Below are 18,258 nucleotides of genomic sequence, written 5' to 3'. Positions count from 1 at the left end.
TTGGGAATACTATCACCTACAATTTATAACTTTCCTCTCACTTGAACATTAAACTTTAATTTTTTGTTTTTTTTTACATCAAACATACAGTAGATAAGAGGAGGAGAAAACCTAACTCCTGGTCAGTAAGTGAAATGGTTTGTGGTTTGATTTCTCTTTCAGCTCGTCTGCATGTGCACGATGCTGTCGGGTAAAACTGCAGTAGGTAATCTTTAGGGATCTGGAGACCTCTCTGGTTTTATAACGTTACTGCAAGCAAATGGCACAGAAATGTTCTTTTTTTGTTTTTGTTTTTTTAGTAAAATGCATTGTGCTTCCATGTTGTATGAATTCGTTTCATGATGACAAGCTTAACCACCTCGTTATGGGGGAAGCAAAGACCAGAATCATGAAATCCAACCCAACAGAACGTACTATTTTAGGGTCTCCTGGGTGACTTAAACCAACATACAGTAAGTACATTAGTTTTCTGTACTCAATGAAATTTTTTTACTCATGTCACTATTTCCATGGGGAAATGTTGCACACTGCAGCTTTAATGCAGAACAGATCAGATCGTGCATGTGCGAATATAAATAATGTACAGTCGTGGTTATGTTTAAAATAATCCCAGGACTGCCAGCAGGTCAGTGTTGTGTTACTGACTGATGGTTAAACCCTCATCATCTCATTTCTGTGCTTGGACTGGATTATTCCTAAGTGGCTTTGGATAAATGCATTTGCCAAATGATTCAATATATGTAACTGATTCAAAATGCATTATTATTATCATAATAATAATAAAACACGATCTTGTTTCAACAATAAAACAATTGGCTATACTAGAATTAAAATCCATGGACCTACAGCTGATTTTATCATTTAGAAATGGTAATAAAAACTCTCAAAGTCTCGGTTCGAGTGAACACACACACACACACATACACACATCAAAAGGCCGATATCGCAACAAGATGATGATGACTGATGGACGTGTCTGAGAAGGGCGTCTGATCTACACGTGTGGCTCGTCTCAGCTCCGGATCAGCGTGAGGAACTCGTCTCTGGTTTTGGGGTCCTCGCGAAAAACGCCAAGCATGGTGCTAGTCACTGTTTTACTGTTCATCTTCTGTACACCTCGCATCACCATGCACATGTGACTGAGAGAGAGAGAGAGAGACAACACAAATATGAATAAGACACTTTGAAGGTTTCCTGTACAACACACAGTATTTAAACTTTATACACTTTAAAAGTGACAAATTGAAGGTAAAATATCAGTATAAAGCAGGTTAATAAGGTCATCAGCTCATCTCTTGAACTGGACATTTTTAAGCAAGAGTTTAAACTTAGCACCAAAATGTGTACAGTGTGTAAAGGCGATCGTACGTTGCCTCGACGACCACTCCGACTCCGGAGGGCTGCAGAGCCTCGGTGATGGCGACGGCGATCTGTTTGGTGAGACGTTCCTGAACTGAGCGAAAAAAGAGAAAAAAAAACAATGAAATGATACAGATGTTTTCCAGGTCTCTATGTGAAACATCATTAATGCAAACCTGGGCATTAACATCTGAGACAGAACACACACACATACACAAACACACACCAAACGTAAAAGTGGTGCTACACAATTAATCGCATACAAATTCGCTAAATGGACCAGTGCCATTACTTAATCCCAAACCCTGCGTGTGGTCAGGAAGTTAAGATAAGTTGTCAGTTATTTATATTAACTAATATATTTATTTAAAGTATATATAGTATATATCATTTTTTTGAGGTAGCAAACACCTTCTCAATAAAATAATTTTTGTCGTCATTACCCGTTAGCCTCGATAAATGGTATGTTTAATATTTAAATATTGCAGGTTATATCACAATAAAATAATTACAATGGGATTTTTTTTTGTATCAAATCGTGCATTCCTACTGAAAAGAGAAAAGGAGTAAAAATAAAAGGGGCAACAGAAAATAAAGAGAGGAGCAAAAGGAAAAAAGGAATAGCCATGTGACCACCAGCATTAAAAAAATATATTATTAGAAAATCGCAACAGCACATGCACATCAGCACTTTCTAATAAATGTTCTGTGAAGGTTTTTATTAAATTCCCATAAACACTTGGGAGGAGCTGCAGACAGAGGAAAAGTGTGATGCCGGATGACGGACAACACTGATGTGAGGTGACTGATCGCGACCCCTGTGTGTGTCGCTTATGATTCATAGACAAGAGACATGAAAAGGTGAGATGGTGATGACAGAATGCCTGAAGATGATCAACAGGATGAGAAAAATGAACAAATGAAGTTTGATAAGAAAGAATGAAAGAAAAAAGTTATATATAATGACAGAAAGGCAGAAAGAAGGAAAATTGATCGAAAGATAAAACAAGAAAAATAGAAATACAGAAAGGGAGAAAAAGAAAAAGAAAAAAAGTAAAAGTAATCTGAACAAAAAAAAAGTACTCTGGGAAAAAAAGATTTGAAAGAGTTCAAAGAACATGCGAAAACACATTCACAGGGTAACGAGAAGACAGTTACCTTGCAACCTCCTGCTGTAGATCTCAACAATCCTGCAATGACAACACAGAGAAACAATCACGTAGGTTAGTGTGTGTTTTAAAAAAACAAACAAACAACAACAACAACTACCAAAAAAAAAAAACAGTGGAACCTCGGATTACGAGCATAATTCGTTCTGGAAGCGGGCTCGAATTCCAAAACACTCGTAAACCAAATTAAATTTTCCTATAAGACATAATTGAAATTTAAACTATTCGTTCCACAGCCCAAAAAAATAAATACATGAAAATAATTAACACAAAATATAAAGTAAAAATAAAACAAATTAAACTGCACTTTACTAAACTGCACTTTACTAAAATGTATTTAAAAATAAATTCCGACAGATTAGTGTTTCCATTCATGTGTGCAGGCGCTGTGTGTGTGTGTGTGTGTGTGTGTGTGTGTATGCGTGTGTGTGAAGCCCCTCCTGTCCCGAGAGAGAGTGTGTAAACCGGCACGGTGTCAAATTACGCGCGCCCACACAAGAGCCTCATAAAAGAGAGTGAGGGAGAAAATGGATTTTTAACCTTCTAATGAGACTTTCTTACACAGTAAACCTTTCTCCTTTCTTATTTAAATTTCACATAAACACATATTAACGGAAAGACTGTTTTGTCGGGAAAATTAGCAAGGAACATCACTAATGACACTCGTGTAAGCGCATACTAACGAAATCACTGCTGTAAAGTAAAACAAAAACAAATGAACCTGCACGTTACCTTTGAAAAGAATCAGACAGAGCAGTGTTTCTGTGTAGAGCAGAGAGTGTGTGTGTGTTTGTGTGTGTGTAAAGCAGAAAGGGGGATTCTTCACACACACAAACACACACTAGGTGAGAGAGTCTGTGACCCGGCATGGTGTCAAATTACGCGCACGCACACACAACAACAGAGAGGAAGAAAATTGATTTTTAACCTTCTAATGATACTTTCTTTTGCTTAACATGCGCGCACACACGTGTGTTATAAGAAACACAGTACACAGGCGCTTACAAACAAAAAATAAAATATGTTTTACGCACACACACGTGGTCACAGTGTTATGGAAAACAGTACACACGTACACGGATGTTGATTATACCAGTAAGAGACGTGCACTAAGACCCAGCAGGGGAGACGATTACCCACAACTCCGCAGCGCAAGAGAGAGAAAAACCGTTGGCTCAGTTGTGATCACGTGACACTCGGCATCAAACAAGAATTGCATGCGTGATACATGATACTCGGTACTCGTAAACCAAGACTTTTTTTCGAGTCAAAATTTATTAAAAATATTTCCTCGTCTTGCGGAACACTCGCAAACCGCGTTACTCGCAATCCGAGGTTTCACTGTATATATAATATATATAAATATATAATTTATTTATATATATCCTTAATCCTTAAGGCCACCAGCACCGATCGGTGCATAGGGCAATGAGAGTTCTCCATTGTAGAGGACTTTCGATGTTTCCGTAGCAGTTGTTTTTCCCGGGGCGGGTTACTAGCCCAACGCCCAACCCTTCTCCTTTCTCATCCGGCACTTGGGAACCGGCAACGGCGGAGTTCTAGACCTCTGGCTGTGAGAGCGATCTCCGAATTATTATTATTATTATTATAAAATATCAGCAGCGGGGCTCGAACCTTAGACCCAAAAAGCAACAGCCTAGAGCCTTATGGTAGCTGTCTAAGCCGCCACTCCCAAGAATACATTTTCAAGAATACTATTTAAGAATAATGTATCCTTGTAAAAATAATTCCCTTTAAAGGATACTCACGTACACACCTTTGTTTTTGTTTTTTTTATCCAAACTTTGATCTAGAAGCTTTTCATAATGAAACTTGCTGCTCAGCACACCAGGAGATGTTTTCTTAGTCACCTTATTATCCGCGTTAAACGTGACGTTTTTACACACAGTGGGGTAACCGCACTGCAATTATGGGAAGCCATTAGGGTCAAATCTAATGAAAATTCTAAGATTAACCACATGCATTAATATTACCTGCCCTAACATATATGTGTGTGTGTGTGTGTGTATACAGTGAGGTCAATAAGTATTTGATCACCCTGTGATTTTGCAAGTTCTTTTACTTAGAAATCATGGAGGGGTCTACAATTTTCAACATAGGTGCATTTCCATTGTGAGAGACAGAATCTAACAAGAATCCGGAAATCACATTGTATGATTTTTGAACAATTTATTTGTGAATTACTGTGTCAAATAATTAAGTATTTGATCACTTGAGTCGAAAAATGTTAAATATTTGGTACAGAAGCCTTTGTTAACAATTACAGAAGTCAATTGGTTCCTGTAGTTCTTCACCAGGTTTGCATACACTGCAGGAGGGATTTTGGCCCACTCCTCCATACAGATCTTCTCTAGATCTGTCAGGTTTCGGGGCAATCGCTGAGCAACACGGAGTTTTAGCTCCCTCTAAAGACTTTCTGATGGATTTAGGTCTGGAGACTGGCTAGGCCACTCCAGAACCTTGATATGCTTCTTACAGAGCCACTCCTTGGTTTTCCTGGCTGTGTGCTTTGGGTCATTGTCATGTTGGAAGACCCAGCCACGACCCATCTTTAATGCTTTGACTGAGGGAAGGAGGTTTTTGCCCAATATTACACAATACATTCATTCTCTTCTTAATACAGTGCAGTCGTCCTGTCCCCTGTGCAGAGAAACACCCCCAGAGCATGATGCTTCCAGCCCCATGCTTCACTGTAGGTATGGTATTATTGTAATGATACTCATCATTCCTCTTCCTCCAAACACGGCGAATGAAGTTAAGACCAAAAAGTTCTACTTTGATCTCATCTGACCACAGGACTTTCTCCCATGGCTCCTCTGGATCATCCACATGGACCCTGGCAAACTTCAGACGGGCCTGTACATGGGCTGACTTAAGCAGGTGAAACTTCTGTGCGATGCAAGATTTTAAACCATGACGTCTTAGTGTATTACTGATGGTAGCCTTGGAAACGATGGTCCCAGCTCTCTACACGGCATTGACCAGCTCCACCCGTGTAGTTCTGGGCTGATTCTTCACCATATTTTGCATCATTGATACCCCAAGAGGAAAGATCTTCCATGGGGCCCTAGTCCGAGGGACATTGACATTCATCATTAGCCTCTTCCATTTTCTGAAATAGATCCTGAAATTCTAAGACAGTTGTTCTTTTTTCACCAAGTCGCTTGGCAATTGCCCCAGAGTCCTTTCCAGTTTTGTGAAGGTCTACAATTTTGTCTCTTGTGTCTTTTGACAGCTCTTTGGTTTCGCCCATGTTGCTACTTAGACTTTGGCTGATTGTGGGGTGCACAGGTGTCTTTATGACAGCTAACGACCTCAAACAGGTGCTACTAATTTAGAATCATGAGCAGAGTGTAGCAGAAATCTGGCTGATAAGCAAGTGATCAAATACTTATTTGACACAGTAATTCACAAATAAATAGATTTCTAAGTAAGAGAACTTGCAAAATCACAGGGTGATCAAATACTTATTGACCTCACTGTATATACACACACATACCGCAACAGTTTCGCACCTGGAAGTGGGTGGGATATACAGTATTAGGAAGCAAGTGAACATCACGTTCCCCCTCCTGTATCAACACAACACTCTGGGACTCTAATAACGTTCCAGTGATCTTGAGCATGTGAGTGTGTGCATGAGCAGAAGAACATACACACATCTCTCTTAAGTAAACCTGTTGCACGTGCAGTGGGGATGATGATGATGATGATGATGATGTGTGTGTGTGTGTGTTGTAAGAAAAAAAAAAGCCTCAGGGATTAGGGTCAGAGAGGATCAGTCTGCTCTCTTACGCACTGGAGTTAATCGTATTAATCTTAATCTGCTACACACACTCACACACACACGCTCACACATACACACACTCATACACGCACAAAGAAAGCTGGGATGTACAGATTAGGCAGCTTCGCTCTAGTGACCACGGCCTGCTTTAATAGGCTTCATTATACTGCTTACTGTTTCATGCTCTCAGGAACATTAATATGAAAACACACACACACACACACACACACTGCAGCTTTGTTTCACTTTCAATCATGTGTTTGATCCCAAGATGGCTGATGCAATACGGCTTAATACTCAGCTGGGAGATATATTTTGCGAGGGGGCGGGGCTACTCCGGCGTGAGGGTCAGGGTGGCGTTGTGGCGTCACGAGTCTGAGCTTTAAACAAATCACAGGCTTATAAAATCATGGAAGTTCTGTGTAAACTATTTGTATGAGTGTGTATCATTCATAATGACGCTAGAATATCTTAATCTTAATCTTTATCTGTGTGTGTGTGTGTGTGTGTGTGTGTGTGCTTGTACGTTTACACACCTGGCCAGTTTGCTGAGGCCGAGCACCCTCTTGTTAGGCAGGTAGCCGATGTGGACCTGCAGGAGGCGAAACACAACACAGATGTTTTCATACACAGAATTGCGTCCCGTGTGTGTGTTTTTTTTTTTTCCTTCCACACACGGCAGCGACGGAGACGCAAACGCGTGACATTTCACTGAGCGTGAACTTTCCCTGAGAGTCGCTGCTGAAGAGATAAATCCATTTCATCGGTTTCTGATTAAGGCGGAGAGAAAGAGCAAGGGATGCAGAGAGAGCGAAGACAGAAAGGAAATGTATAAAGAAGAGAGTAAAAAAGAGGTAAAAAAAAAGGGAGCACAGAGAAAAAGATGTGAGAGAAAAAGCGAAAGCAGTAAAGGTTAAAAATGAGAGAGAGAGAGAGGGGGAGAGAGGGAGAGGGAGAGAGAGAGAGGGGGAGAGAGGGGGTTTATAAGCTCTCTCGCCCTCAGGCTTTGAGCAGAAGCTCCACTGAAATGTCAGCAACAATTTGAGGAAGCTGAGCAGGAGAAATGGCAGCACACACACACACACACACACACACACACACACACAGTTAACTACTGGTTTTGTAAAAACAATTTAAATGAAAAAATAAATATTACAGCTATAAAATTAAATAAAAGGCAAAAAGAGGAGAGTGTGGAGTGTGTAAGTGATCTGAACCGTGAGAGCACACCTGACTGTGTTGATGTGTGTGTGTGTGTGTGTGTGTATGCGTGACTGACTCCTGTCATCATGAGCCGCCCGCACGCGGACAGATCCTCGGCTGCATCTCTTTGTGTTAGGTGACACACAGCTGCTGTACCGGAGGGGGCGTGGCCAGTCTGGTGTGTCTCGCTCACGGTATGCAGCGTGCGTAGGACTTTCCCCGCGTCTCACCGAGTCTCTTAATTATTGCTCTCTTGTGTGTGTGTGTGTGTGTGTGTGTGTGTGTTGGGGGGGGGGTAAGCATATTAATAAGGGGGGGGGGGGGGGGCGGTGCCACCCCATGCCTACCTCGCCCCCCTGCGGGGTGGTGCGGCCCTGCACATGTAGACGATCGCCTAAATCACGCGAGTGTTTGGAAGCTGATGTCGTTAACACGTTTAACGCTTACGGTGTTTCTGAGACTGGAATGTGTTTCAGATGGAAAGTTTTACGCTTCAAAGCTTCACAGTAACGTGAAAAGCTGCATTTTTCTGTCCTAGCAAAAAAGAGAGAAAATAAAAAGAATAAACTCTTATACCAAAAATAAGTGTAGGGCGTGAATTTCTGAACTTTAAGTACGCACACTTTTAGTTTAGTTTGTATTTATTAACTAAAGGTATATTTCATTCAAATATACTTGTGTACAGTACTGGGTGTAAACTGTACAAACGTAAACAAGTTCACAGGAAAGAAAGAGTAAGATACGTGCATTTTCCTTACACATAAATTTCAAGTAGACTAGTTTTCGTAGTTTGAGGTGAACTAGTTTAATGTAAATAACACGGAGGGAACTGAACTTGACGTACGCAGATTATTAAAAGATAAACATTCGGCAGATTTGCCACCACTAATACAAGTGCATCTGACATAAATTTGTGGAAATATTCGAGTCGAGTCGAGACATGTAAAGAGAAATATTTCACACCTTTTCGCTTTAGGTTCAACTCACAGTTTAAGAGTTTGTTAAATCACGATTCATACGGTATAAATATTGAGCATATCTCATAGGTCAGTACACGCATGAGGAAGACTGCGGACTCTACAGTTGGCCAGAAGACGATCACTGACGTCCTCCACAAGAAGAGTAAGCCGCAGAAGGTCAGCGCTTAAACAGTCGGCTGTTTATAGACTGATGTATCGAATCACATCCATGGACAGTTGACTGGAAGGGACGTAAACAATGAACCTTCAAAAGTTTCAAGCAAAGCCGATTTAAGAGCTGAGGAGATCTTTACATGAAGCGGAGTGAGGCTGGAGTCAGTGCTTCAAGAGCCACCACGTGCAGACATCCTCAGGAAATGGGCTACAACTGTTGCTTTCCTAATGTTAGTTGAAGTGTCTTGACTGGGCTAAGGAGGAAAAGACCTGGACCATTGCTCAGTTATCCAAAGTCCTCTTTTCAGATGGAAGTAAAAATTTGCCTTGATGACGAGATGAGAAACAACTAAAACAACAATACAGACGAGCTGAAGGCTGCTATCAAAGCCACCTGGTCTTTGCCACCACAGGCAGATCAGCTCCATGCCGTGCCACACTGATGCAGTGATTTGTTACTAGGGGACATTTCTCTACTGTGAATGCTTTTTGGATCTGTTTAAGACCTTGTTCACACGGGCGTTAGGTTTTTGGATAAACGAACTTGTCCTAGACGTTTATGTTGTGTTTTGTAGTGGCGACTGATTGACTTCTACACCGGCGTTCGTTTGTCTCTGTCTAACGTCAGCCTGCAGCTCAGATTGTAGTTTGTGTGTTGACCTGTGGGGGCAGTGTGTCAGGAACTGGATATGGAAGCCCGCCGCTACCGGGTTCACTCTCTGACCGCACAACGTCGGATTAAAGAAATTTTTTTTTGTGGTATATAAAGAAATGCGAAAATTTCCGTATAGGTTTTCAACCATAATTTTATTTTATTTTGCCCTTTTCCGAATTTCCCTATGTGTATCATGTAGGATCATGGGATATATCTGGTCCTCCGAAGCGCAAAATGAACGCGAAGAAAACGAACTAGAAGTGGTTTCCTTGCGTTCGTTGGGTTTTGAACGCCAAGAAAAAGCTGCATGCAAAGTTTTTTTAAAATGCACGTCACCAAAGCCCGTGTGAACACTCTCATTGACTCCTATGTGTAGAAAACACAGACGCTACGAACGCAAGAAAAACACTCGATTTTAACGCCCGTGTGAACAAGGCCATAATCTTAGGAAATATTCTAATATTTTGGCATACAAAAAAATGTAAACAAAAAAATGCTTGGAACATTTGACCCGAGTGTAATAATTAATACACAGGATAATTACATGCCAAAGGGCTGTTTTATAAGTTTAAATCTTCGTTAATGGGTGTCTTTTTTGCGGTTCATAAATAATATATGATATATATATATATATATATATATATATATATAAAAAACACATAATAATAATATCACACAAATAATGTTTTCCCATAATGTTTGTCATTCTTTTATGTGTTTTTGTTAGATTCATTATTTATTTGTTTTATTTCGTGAAAATCTTTATATTGATATGCATTGTACTAACAATTATAATAGGAACTGTTTCTGCCGAGGATACACGCGAAGGAGTTGTTTATATGAAAAGAGATTTAAATGGAAATATCACTGCCTGATTTATAGATTTTTTTTTTCTCCAAGTAGACTTGTTCCTGGTTGAGTGTGTGCATTCAGCAAACAGGGTTTATTTAGTTGTGCGTATTTACAGTATATTCAGTTTCTACAATGTGTATGACATGATTGTGTGTTTATTCTGTATGTTTCCTGTGTTTGAAGAGTTTGACGGTGGATCGATGATATTGAAGTGAACTAAATAGGGATAAATCCATCAGTAATAGAAGCAGCACGATGTTGGGTATTTCCTCGAGAAAAAATATAAAAAACGTGAGCAGGAAAAAGGAATAAGAGACAGAAAGGAAGAAAAATAAATAACTCAAATAGACGGAGGGAAAAAGTGCGTAGCAAACAAAGTAACAAAGAAATAATTAGAGAAATAAGACAGCATGCAATAAAAGAAAACACAACAGATAAAACCAATCAAAGACAAATAACAGAGAGCAAAAAAAAGAGCGACACAGTAAAAACAGAAAAGAAATTAAAGATTTTTTTTCCTATGAAATGGATCAATAGTAATAATAATAATAATAATAATAATAATAATAATGAGTGTACGGAGGACAGGGCTCTCCTCTTGTTGTGTTTTAGCTCTCGGAGGACAAAGACACGCAGGACATCAGGTTCTTACTTTGCCGAAGATGGGGACGAGGTGGTGCTCGCACATGGAGAACATGTCGATGTCCTTCACGATCACCATCTCATCGTGGTCTTCGTCAAAAATGGCATCATTCAGGACATCTGCAAACATGAATTCGACATGATTCACACACACACACACACACACCTCATAATCATCACTCTCCTCTCCTGGCACATCTCCTACGTCACATCGCTGTGCAAACACGTCCTGCTTTATCTGTCCATAACAAGACGTCTCTCGCAGGCTTTTTCATTTCCTGTCTGGCTATCTCTCAGCCGAGGGGAAACACGGCCGCGGGGCCCGGCGCTCCGCAGCGCGGCTCTCGCTCCGTCAGTGAGTCAGAGCTGCTTATCAGGGATCTGATCAAAAGCGTCCAATAAAGTGCAAATTTTATTATTAAAGCCACAACACCCAGGTCTGATCGTATCCCACAAAACCTTTCCCGAAAATATTATTTTTGTTTTGTTATTTACGCTGCTATACTTCTGATCTCACTCAGGGTCAGGAGACTATTAACATATCTACTGTTTTATTTTAAGTTGTATTAAATTATTTTTTTCCTTTATATCATTTTAATTAATAGCCATCCAGGCTCACTTCTAGTGGTTTTGTGTGTCTGTGTGTGTGTGTGTGTGTGTTTGTGTTTGTTTAACACAGCAACTTTTCATTGATATAGAATACAGCCGCTTAGTCAAACTCAACCTGAGGGCAACAGCTGTTCAATGACACCTCCTAACACACACACAGACACACACACACTCAAAAGAACAGGAAATCAAATCAGCGTCAGACCAGAGCCGTCCCTCAGCCCCGCTCTCATCCCCACAAACAGCACACACTCAATTACACGCACTAAACGGCCTCGTGCACCAGCGCAAACACACAGGCAAAAGAAAAGGAGTTGCCATGGATACCCTTTAAATTTGGGGGAGATGTCAACGAGCGGCTCAGCTGCTCGAACCCTGGAATAAAGGACGCAATCGCTCCGTCGTGTGCCAGACGTCACTGACGCACGCGGCAAACAAAAAACGTGATGCCGCTTCACCCACGGCCTGGAGAGACCGAGCGCAGAGGGTCATTACAGTGAAACATATCCAGTATCTGTGTTTAGAAAGAAAGATGGACAGATGGACAGATGGGAAAGAAAGTTAAATGAAAGACAGAGAGGAAGAAAAAAGACCAAGAAAGAACAAAGTAATGACAGACAGAAAAAAGGAAAAAATAGATAGATAGATGGATAGATAGATAGATAGATAGATAGATAGATAGATAGATAGATAGAAAAAGGAAGAAAGGAAAGAAGGAAAGAAACAAAGACTAAGAAAAGAAAGAAAGAATACATTATTGACAGACAAAATATCAGATAGATAGATAGATAGATAGAAGAAAGAACAAATTAATGAACATTTGAGAATCCAATTAAGGAAAACGAAAGAACACATTAATGACACACAGAAGACAAAAATATCAGATAGATAGATAGATAGATAGATAGAAGAAAGAAAGGAAAGAAACAAAGACTAAGAAAAGAAAGAATACATTAATGACAGACAGGAGACAAAAATATCAGATAGAGAGAGAGAGAGAGGGAGAGAGGGAGAGAGAGAGAGGGAGGGAGGAAGCTTTAATGGAATAAATGCAAAGTTGTGTGCTTGGGCTTCCTTCGAAGGGAACCATTTTTACAAGAAAACATTCAAACTTAGTTAATTAACTTAATTTCTCTGATCTGAGGATCCGGGTTGGCGCCCCGCCGTCGGTGGGTTGCCACACCCTGTACTACAGACCCACTGTGTGCAGTGCCGGTCCCATTCGAGAGATTTTATTTTATTTACCATACGTTGAATGTTATAAATATTATTAAAGTGTGTAAACTGTATCCTCTAACCAGTTTGTCATGAATTTCTTTATTCCAACATTGCACGTTTATAATACAAGTAAATCTGATTATTTGTAATCACAGACTATGACTGATCATTGACCGAAGCTGTGCTGCCGGTACCCTCGAGTTTTAGGGGTTAAACAAACTTGATCAATACGACATTAATACTTCATTGATCAAACTTTGCTGGCTCTCATGCTGCTGCTTTCCATTTAAAATCAAAGCTTGTGTTATAACAACTTACTGCACACCTCCTGCAACACAATGAGCTCTACCACCTGAGCTGATCTCATTAATTAAACCAGCCATCAAATAAACACAGGGAGCACACAATCTGAAACGGGGTGGGAGCGTTCCAACCAATCGCAAGCAAGAAGACCAACGTCCAGCTCGTCGCAACCCTCCTGATGTAAGCGTTTTTCAGGGCACTCCTCTATAGCGTTATGTCGATGTGATAACGCTGATATCGGGTGTGCCGTGTCGTTTCTCTTCACCAGGGTAAAGTTCACCGGGGGCACTGAACTCGGCAGAGAGCTTGCACATGCCGGCTTAAGGACAGGAAACCATGCCAATATTCTTTATAAATGAGGGCTCTAAAGTGTGATCCAAACCAGGACCAGATGTGTGTGTGTATGGGGGTAAAAAAAAAGAAAAAAAAAAGAGGGGCAGCTCCCTCTTTCCACCACTCACAGTACAGGAGCACAACAGCATTATTAGTCCAAAAATACCAAAGACAATAAGGTGAGACTCCTCACATTTCATCTGTTTGATACCATCGTTCTGAAATACGGGAACACACTTTAACGGGTGAATATGCTTTATAAAAGAAAGTACACGTGCACTTCAAGGAAACTGGTTTTCATTGAAGGAAATAACCAAAAAAAAAAAGGTGTGGCTCTGGACAGTAAAAGCTTTTTATAGTAAATGTAAATGGAATGAGGAACATCACCCGGATCATTTCTTTTAAATCAGAAACCTGTTTCAGTGCGGCTTCCAGGTTCGTTTTATAAAATGTATTCTGCAACAACTGCCTTTAATGAAGCTGTAATAAATGCATACTGTTTACCCACGTATACCTTTCTTGCTTTATTACACATATTGTCATAAAATGCAGTTATGAGCGTAAGTACACACACACACACACACAACATACATTCATAGTTTACACATCACTGGAAATGGGCTCAAGATGTTAAAAATGGAATCAACATGCAATAAGAGACCGTCTGTGGTTCTGTAGTGTTTGGTGATTATCAGTTTTGTATGGTATAAAGTAATCATTTCACATACAATGTGGCTTGCTGTGTGACCCACGAATGAATTAATGATTTGCTATTAATTCAGTTAATGTGCTTTTACCGGTTTAAGGAAAGATATTCTAAAGTTTAATCGAATCAAAGGGAAACTTGAACTTTGTATGCAAAATGTTTGCTTTGAACCCTTCGACAAACCTGGAAAAAAGAAAAACAGTCCAATGAAACTAACGGTACTGAGTTAACACCCTGAGTGGGATTAAGTTGTCTTCCTCTGCATGTGTTGCTTATTGTAAGTTCACTGGCGTTTGTTTGGATGTTCAAATGCGTTGTTCACCAAATCAGTAACTGAGTTGATTATAAGCATTTTGTTTATAACACCTACATTATTATTATTTTTTTTCATTCTGCTTTTATAAATAATCTTCCACTGATATAACTTCCCATTGCGGTCCCTTTTCTGTTCTCGACATTCACGTTCTGGTCTAGAAACAGGTTCTCCATCAAGACCACCTGCTTGAGCGATCTAACTATTCGTTTGACCTCCTCCTCCTCCTCCCTACACCCTGTCCCAACATCTTTGATGCACTCCCAGCCCATCCTACAGTATGGTAAATTGGGTGTGTCAGAAAAGTGCCAGGAGTTTTCCAGGACCAAATGCGAACTTGCGTACCTGCGTACTTGTCATCAGAACTCACCTATGATTTTCTCCTGATATCCCTTGGTGAAGAACTGCATGGCCGTGGCCGCCCGGTAAGGCGTCTTCAGCAGGCCTTGTCTCTGCGGATCTTCTCCCAGACCCCTGAGGATGGTGGTGTATGCGGCGACGATGCTCGGCAGACTCATCTCGTTATCTTCCAGACTCCTGGTGCGCTCTTCCTTCCAGCTCTCCATCACGGACGAACACGAAGCACGGGAGTTGCTGCTCTTACCCGTTGGTTTCTCACCTTTGGGTGTCTCTTTAGATGCACCGTTCCACATGGGCATCTTCTCCATGCCGTCCAAAATCCCGTTGAGGGCCGTGTCGTTGCTGGACGAGGCTTCACTTTCTATTTGACTCGGTTTGGAGCGCTCCATTGTAGAAAGTGCGGATCTCTAAGCCGTCTCCCTAAGTGTATAGACAATTGTGGTGTTAATTAGACTCAAGATTTGCTTTAATGTAACGTATAACATTTTAAAAACAGGTATTAATACAAGCAATAATTAAAACAGTAATCATGTAAGAGCTCTGAAAAGTTTCACTTTAAGAGTCTTAAATATGATTGTAATAATTAGACAAGCTTTGTATATAAGAGCTTTATTAAATTATAATTGGTTTGATTATAGTCATTTAATATCTACATGAATCTATATTTTTCTTTTTATACTAATACTATAATAATGATGATAATAATAATAAAGAAAAGGTTTAAACCTATCCAAAGCTCTCACTGGTGTGAAGTTTCTGCTCCTCACTCCTCTGCTCTCTCCCAGCAGGTTGTCTGCGCGCGCGGATCACCTCTCCCTTTATAACCGTATGCTAATTCCTGCACCGCTATTGGTCGATCTCGCAGTGTACGTCACGCTTAGGAAGCGTGTCCAAGCAACTCAAGAATTCGAACGAGTGCACTGCGTAGGTTGCAAAGATCTGCTTTAGGTAAGCGTGTTCATAGTGCGCCTGCGCAGGGAACGGGGACAGGTTTGGAATTACACCGCGTCTGAAGGCTTTTTAAGCGGATGAGAGACACTAATAACGTTAGAGAAGCAACGTGCTCTCTGGTTTTAACAGGACAGCCAGTAGGACTGTAAAATATCATAAATCACATCATTAAAATGTATTGAGTGATTAACTAACACTGGCCATTTACAGTTTAAAATCATTTTCACACATTTATAGTTATTTTTTTTATTTTGTGACCACTTATTCTTGTGAGGACCTATGAGACATAAAGTCCCCCATACAGTGCGAAAGATGGGAATTAACCCCCCAATAAACTGATATCCATCAACCAGAAACCAAGCTGATTATACAGCCGGATTTGTCGTACCTTCCTCCTGTGCGTCATTACCCTCTGAGCAGGTGTTCACTTTGTCCTACCCTGTCAGAATTTCCTACTCCTATGGTCATATCAATCTTTACTACTTTATTAACATTTCCAAGCTGGTGGTACTACTGAGGTACCATAAGTACACAACGTTGACTGTTAAAGAGTAGAAATAGTTAAAAGGTAAACGCTAAAAATAATCTGATCAGCTTTAATATAATCAATTATATTATTTCAGGTAGAAGCTCACATTTATGTCTGTCTAATACAATAGGTAATAAGTTAATACAATATTAATACAAAGAAATCAAATTCTGTAAGGTTGAGATTCTTGCACCTTGTTTAAGTTGTAAGTAAGTTGTACTTCTTTCATCGTCAGCCAAATCTGAATAACTGAACTCTCTGTTCGGTAATCGAACAGCGAATCACAGATAAGGAATCGAAAAAATAGATAGAGATTAAGTTTAGTCTTAAAATGACCTCAGCGGTGAAAATATTTACTAATGCCAAAGTCTCATTAAATTCTGTCCAGCGGTGGATTTAAGACGCGCCCACAGTTTGACACATGTGCAGTACACTGTCAAAACAGTTTGTAAGCTTGTGCAGTTTATAATCTGGTGTATACAGTAACTGCTCATAACTTCCACTCAATGTTTTCATTTCATTTATGGCGTGGATTTATCTTATCATTTATGGCGTGGGAAAGTCTAATTAAATTCTGTTCATCCAGTTTTGTGTGATGCTGTGACAAAATCTGGACAGTCAGACAAAACTTTGAGACTGGTATCTGGTCCTCCAATGTACAGTATGGAACTTAAAAAATATCATTGAAAGAGCAAGTTTTGACCAATGTACAGTTTCTTTTATTTATATAGATGGATACTATATATATATATATATATATATATATATATATATATATATATATATATATATATAAAACCACTGCGTATAAATTGTATTCGTTCTGGAGGCGAGTTCTTTAGGCGCTATTAATTTTCCTATAAGAGATAATGTAAATGCAAAAAATCCGTTCCAGCCCTCCAAAGAATTACCAATTTCCAACATTATAATCATATTTTTTCATATTTAAAACAACCAAAACACTTAGAAAAGACAAGTAAATGAAGTAAAAAATTAAATAAATAGACATAAACCTCACTTAACCTTAATTAACCTTAATTTATGACTCCTTTTGGCACCGGCTGCTTTAAAAAAAAAAAAAGGTATTTTGCTCCATCCACATGCCATCCGCGAATTCAAGAAGGTGGTTTGTGACCGAGTCATTACTAATTTACTGCTAATAAGATACAGTAGCAGAGAAAAAACTTTCAGGACTCAGGATTGAGGTGAGCGTTATAAGAGTCAACATTAACACAATAATATTTGCTAGTTTGAGTGCACTAAAATTAATTCGGTACAGTCTCTGAGAGTTTTGCTCGATATATTAACTTTAATCATTTGTTTATATTGTTACACATCGTTTATTCATTTATTTAAAAGATGAGCAGGAGTGGAACTACCCAGTGATCACCACCAAGAGTTCAGTGGAGAGGGGGAATAGCTTCCCTGCTAACACCTTCCCTAGGCCAACACAGAGAAACTGAAGAGAAGCTTTTTTTTTTTCCGCAGAAACTCTTCCCGCAGGCTATTTGGGCCCGCAACCAGAACACCACAAAGAACTAGAAAAATCGGGTCTGTTTTTTTTTTTTTTTTTGTTCACTAACACAATAAACAAACACACTAAATTTCTGCTAAAACAGGATGTAGCACATTACTCATTACCTTGCACATTTGCACATTGCCCACAGGTTGCACACTTCCTGGTAAGTTGCACATTTTTCACATAAATGATGAATAACTGCAATAACTGTTTATAATTCATTAATTAATTCTATTTTATTTTGGTAATCTTGTACAATTTTCATCTTTTATATATATCTTTTTAATTATTACTTTTTTGGAATATTCTATTTTTAATTTAACTGTACTCTCCAGTGCAATTTTTTCCCGCAGAGAAATCCTTCTTTTTACGTCATGGACAATTTTTGAGTTCCACAGACAGTCCATCAGCATTAATCAGGGCGATACAAGTATCGTAGCGCTAAGAGGGAGCGGTAGTACCCTATACAAAATGCAATATTATACAATATTTTTTTTACCCAGGGCGAACAGGATTGATTATTTGGCAGGTTATCTGCTCGTCTTGATTCATTCAGGAGAATCAGGATGTAGTGCTACAGTAGGACACAGCAGAGA

At 39.7% G+C, this 18,258-nt stretch overlaps 1 protein-coding gene across 2 annotated transcripts; it reads right to left on the bottom strand.

The window, feature by feature from the left end:
- Positions 1-65: 65 nt before the first annotated feature.
- gch1 (GTP cyclohydrolase 1) lies at positions 66-15,447 on the bottom strand. 2 transcript variants are annotated; one of them, XM_053510369.1, is made up of 7 exons: positions 15,390-15,447; positions 14,674-15,083; positions 10,832-10,941; positions 6,873-6,928; positions 2,518-2,549; positions 1,369-1,453; positions 66-1,139 (listed from the first exon to the last, which is right to left on the bottom strand). In XM_053510369.1, exons 2-7 carry the CDS (start codon positions 15,050-15,052, stop codon positions 1,013-1,015), a joined length of 789 nt encoding a protein of 262 aa, XP_053366344.1. In that variant the 5' UTR covers positions 15,053-15,083; positions 15,390-15,447; the 3' UTR covers positions 66-1,012. The 2 variants fall into 2 exon arrangements, with proteins under 2 accessions (XP_053366344.1, XP_053366343.1); XM_053510368.1 differs by having other exon boundaries at positions 15,407-15,447.
- Between the last annotated feature and the right edge of the window lie 2,811 nt (positions 15,448-18,258).

Source organism: Clarias gariepinus, chromosome 13 (assembly GCF_024256425.1).
Source record: "Clarias gariepinus isolate MV-2021 ecotype Netherlands chromosome 13, CGAR_prim_01v2, whole genome shotgun sequence".
Taxonomy (NCBI): domain Eukaryota; kingdom Metazoa; phylum Chordata; class Actinopteri; order Siluriformes; family Clariidae; genus Clarias; species Clarias gariepinus.
The sequence above is the reverse complement of the archived record's forward strand: the minus strand, read 5'-3'. Positions and strand labels throughout refer to the sequence as shown.

Bases quoted from the DNA above. Each gene is read 5' to 3' on its own strand.
- gch1 (XM_053510369.1), bottom strand. From the start codon at position 15,052: ATGGAGCGCTCCAAACCGAGTCAAATAGAAAGTGAAGCCTCGTCCAGC. The intron at 6,929-10,831 runs GTAAGAACCTGA...CGCCTCCTGCAG, and splicing joins TCGTCCCCATCTTCGGCAAA to GTCCACATCGGCTACCTGCC. The intron at 1,454-2,517 runs GTAACTGTCTTC...TTTTTCGCTCAG, and splicing joins CTACAGCAGGAGGTTGCAAG to TTCAGGAACGTCTCACCAAA.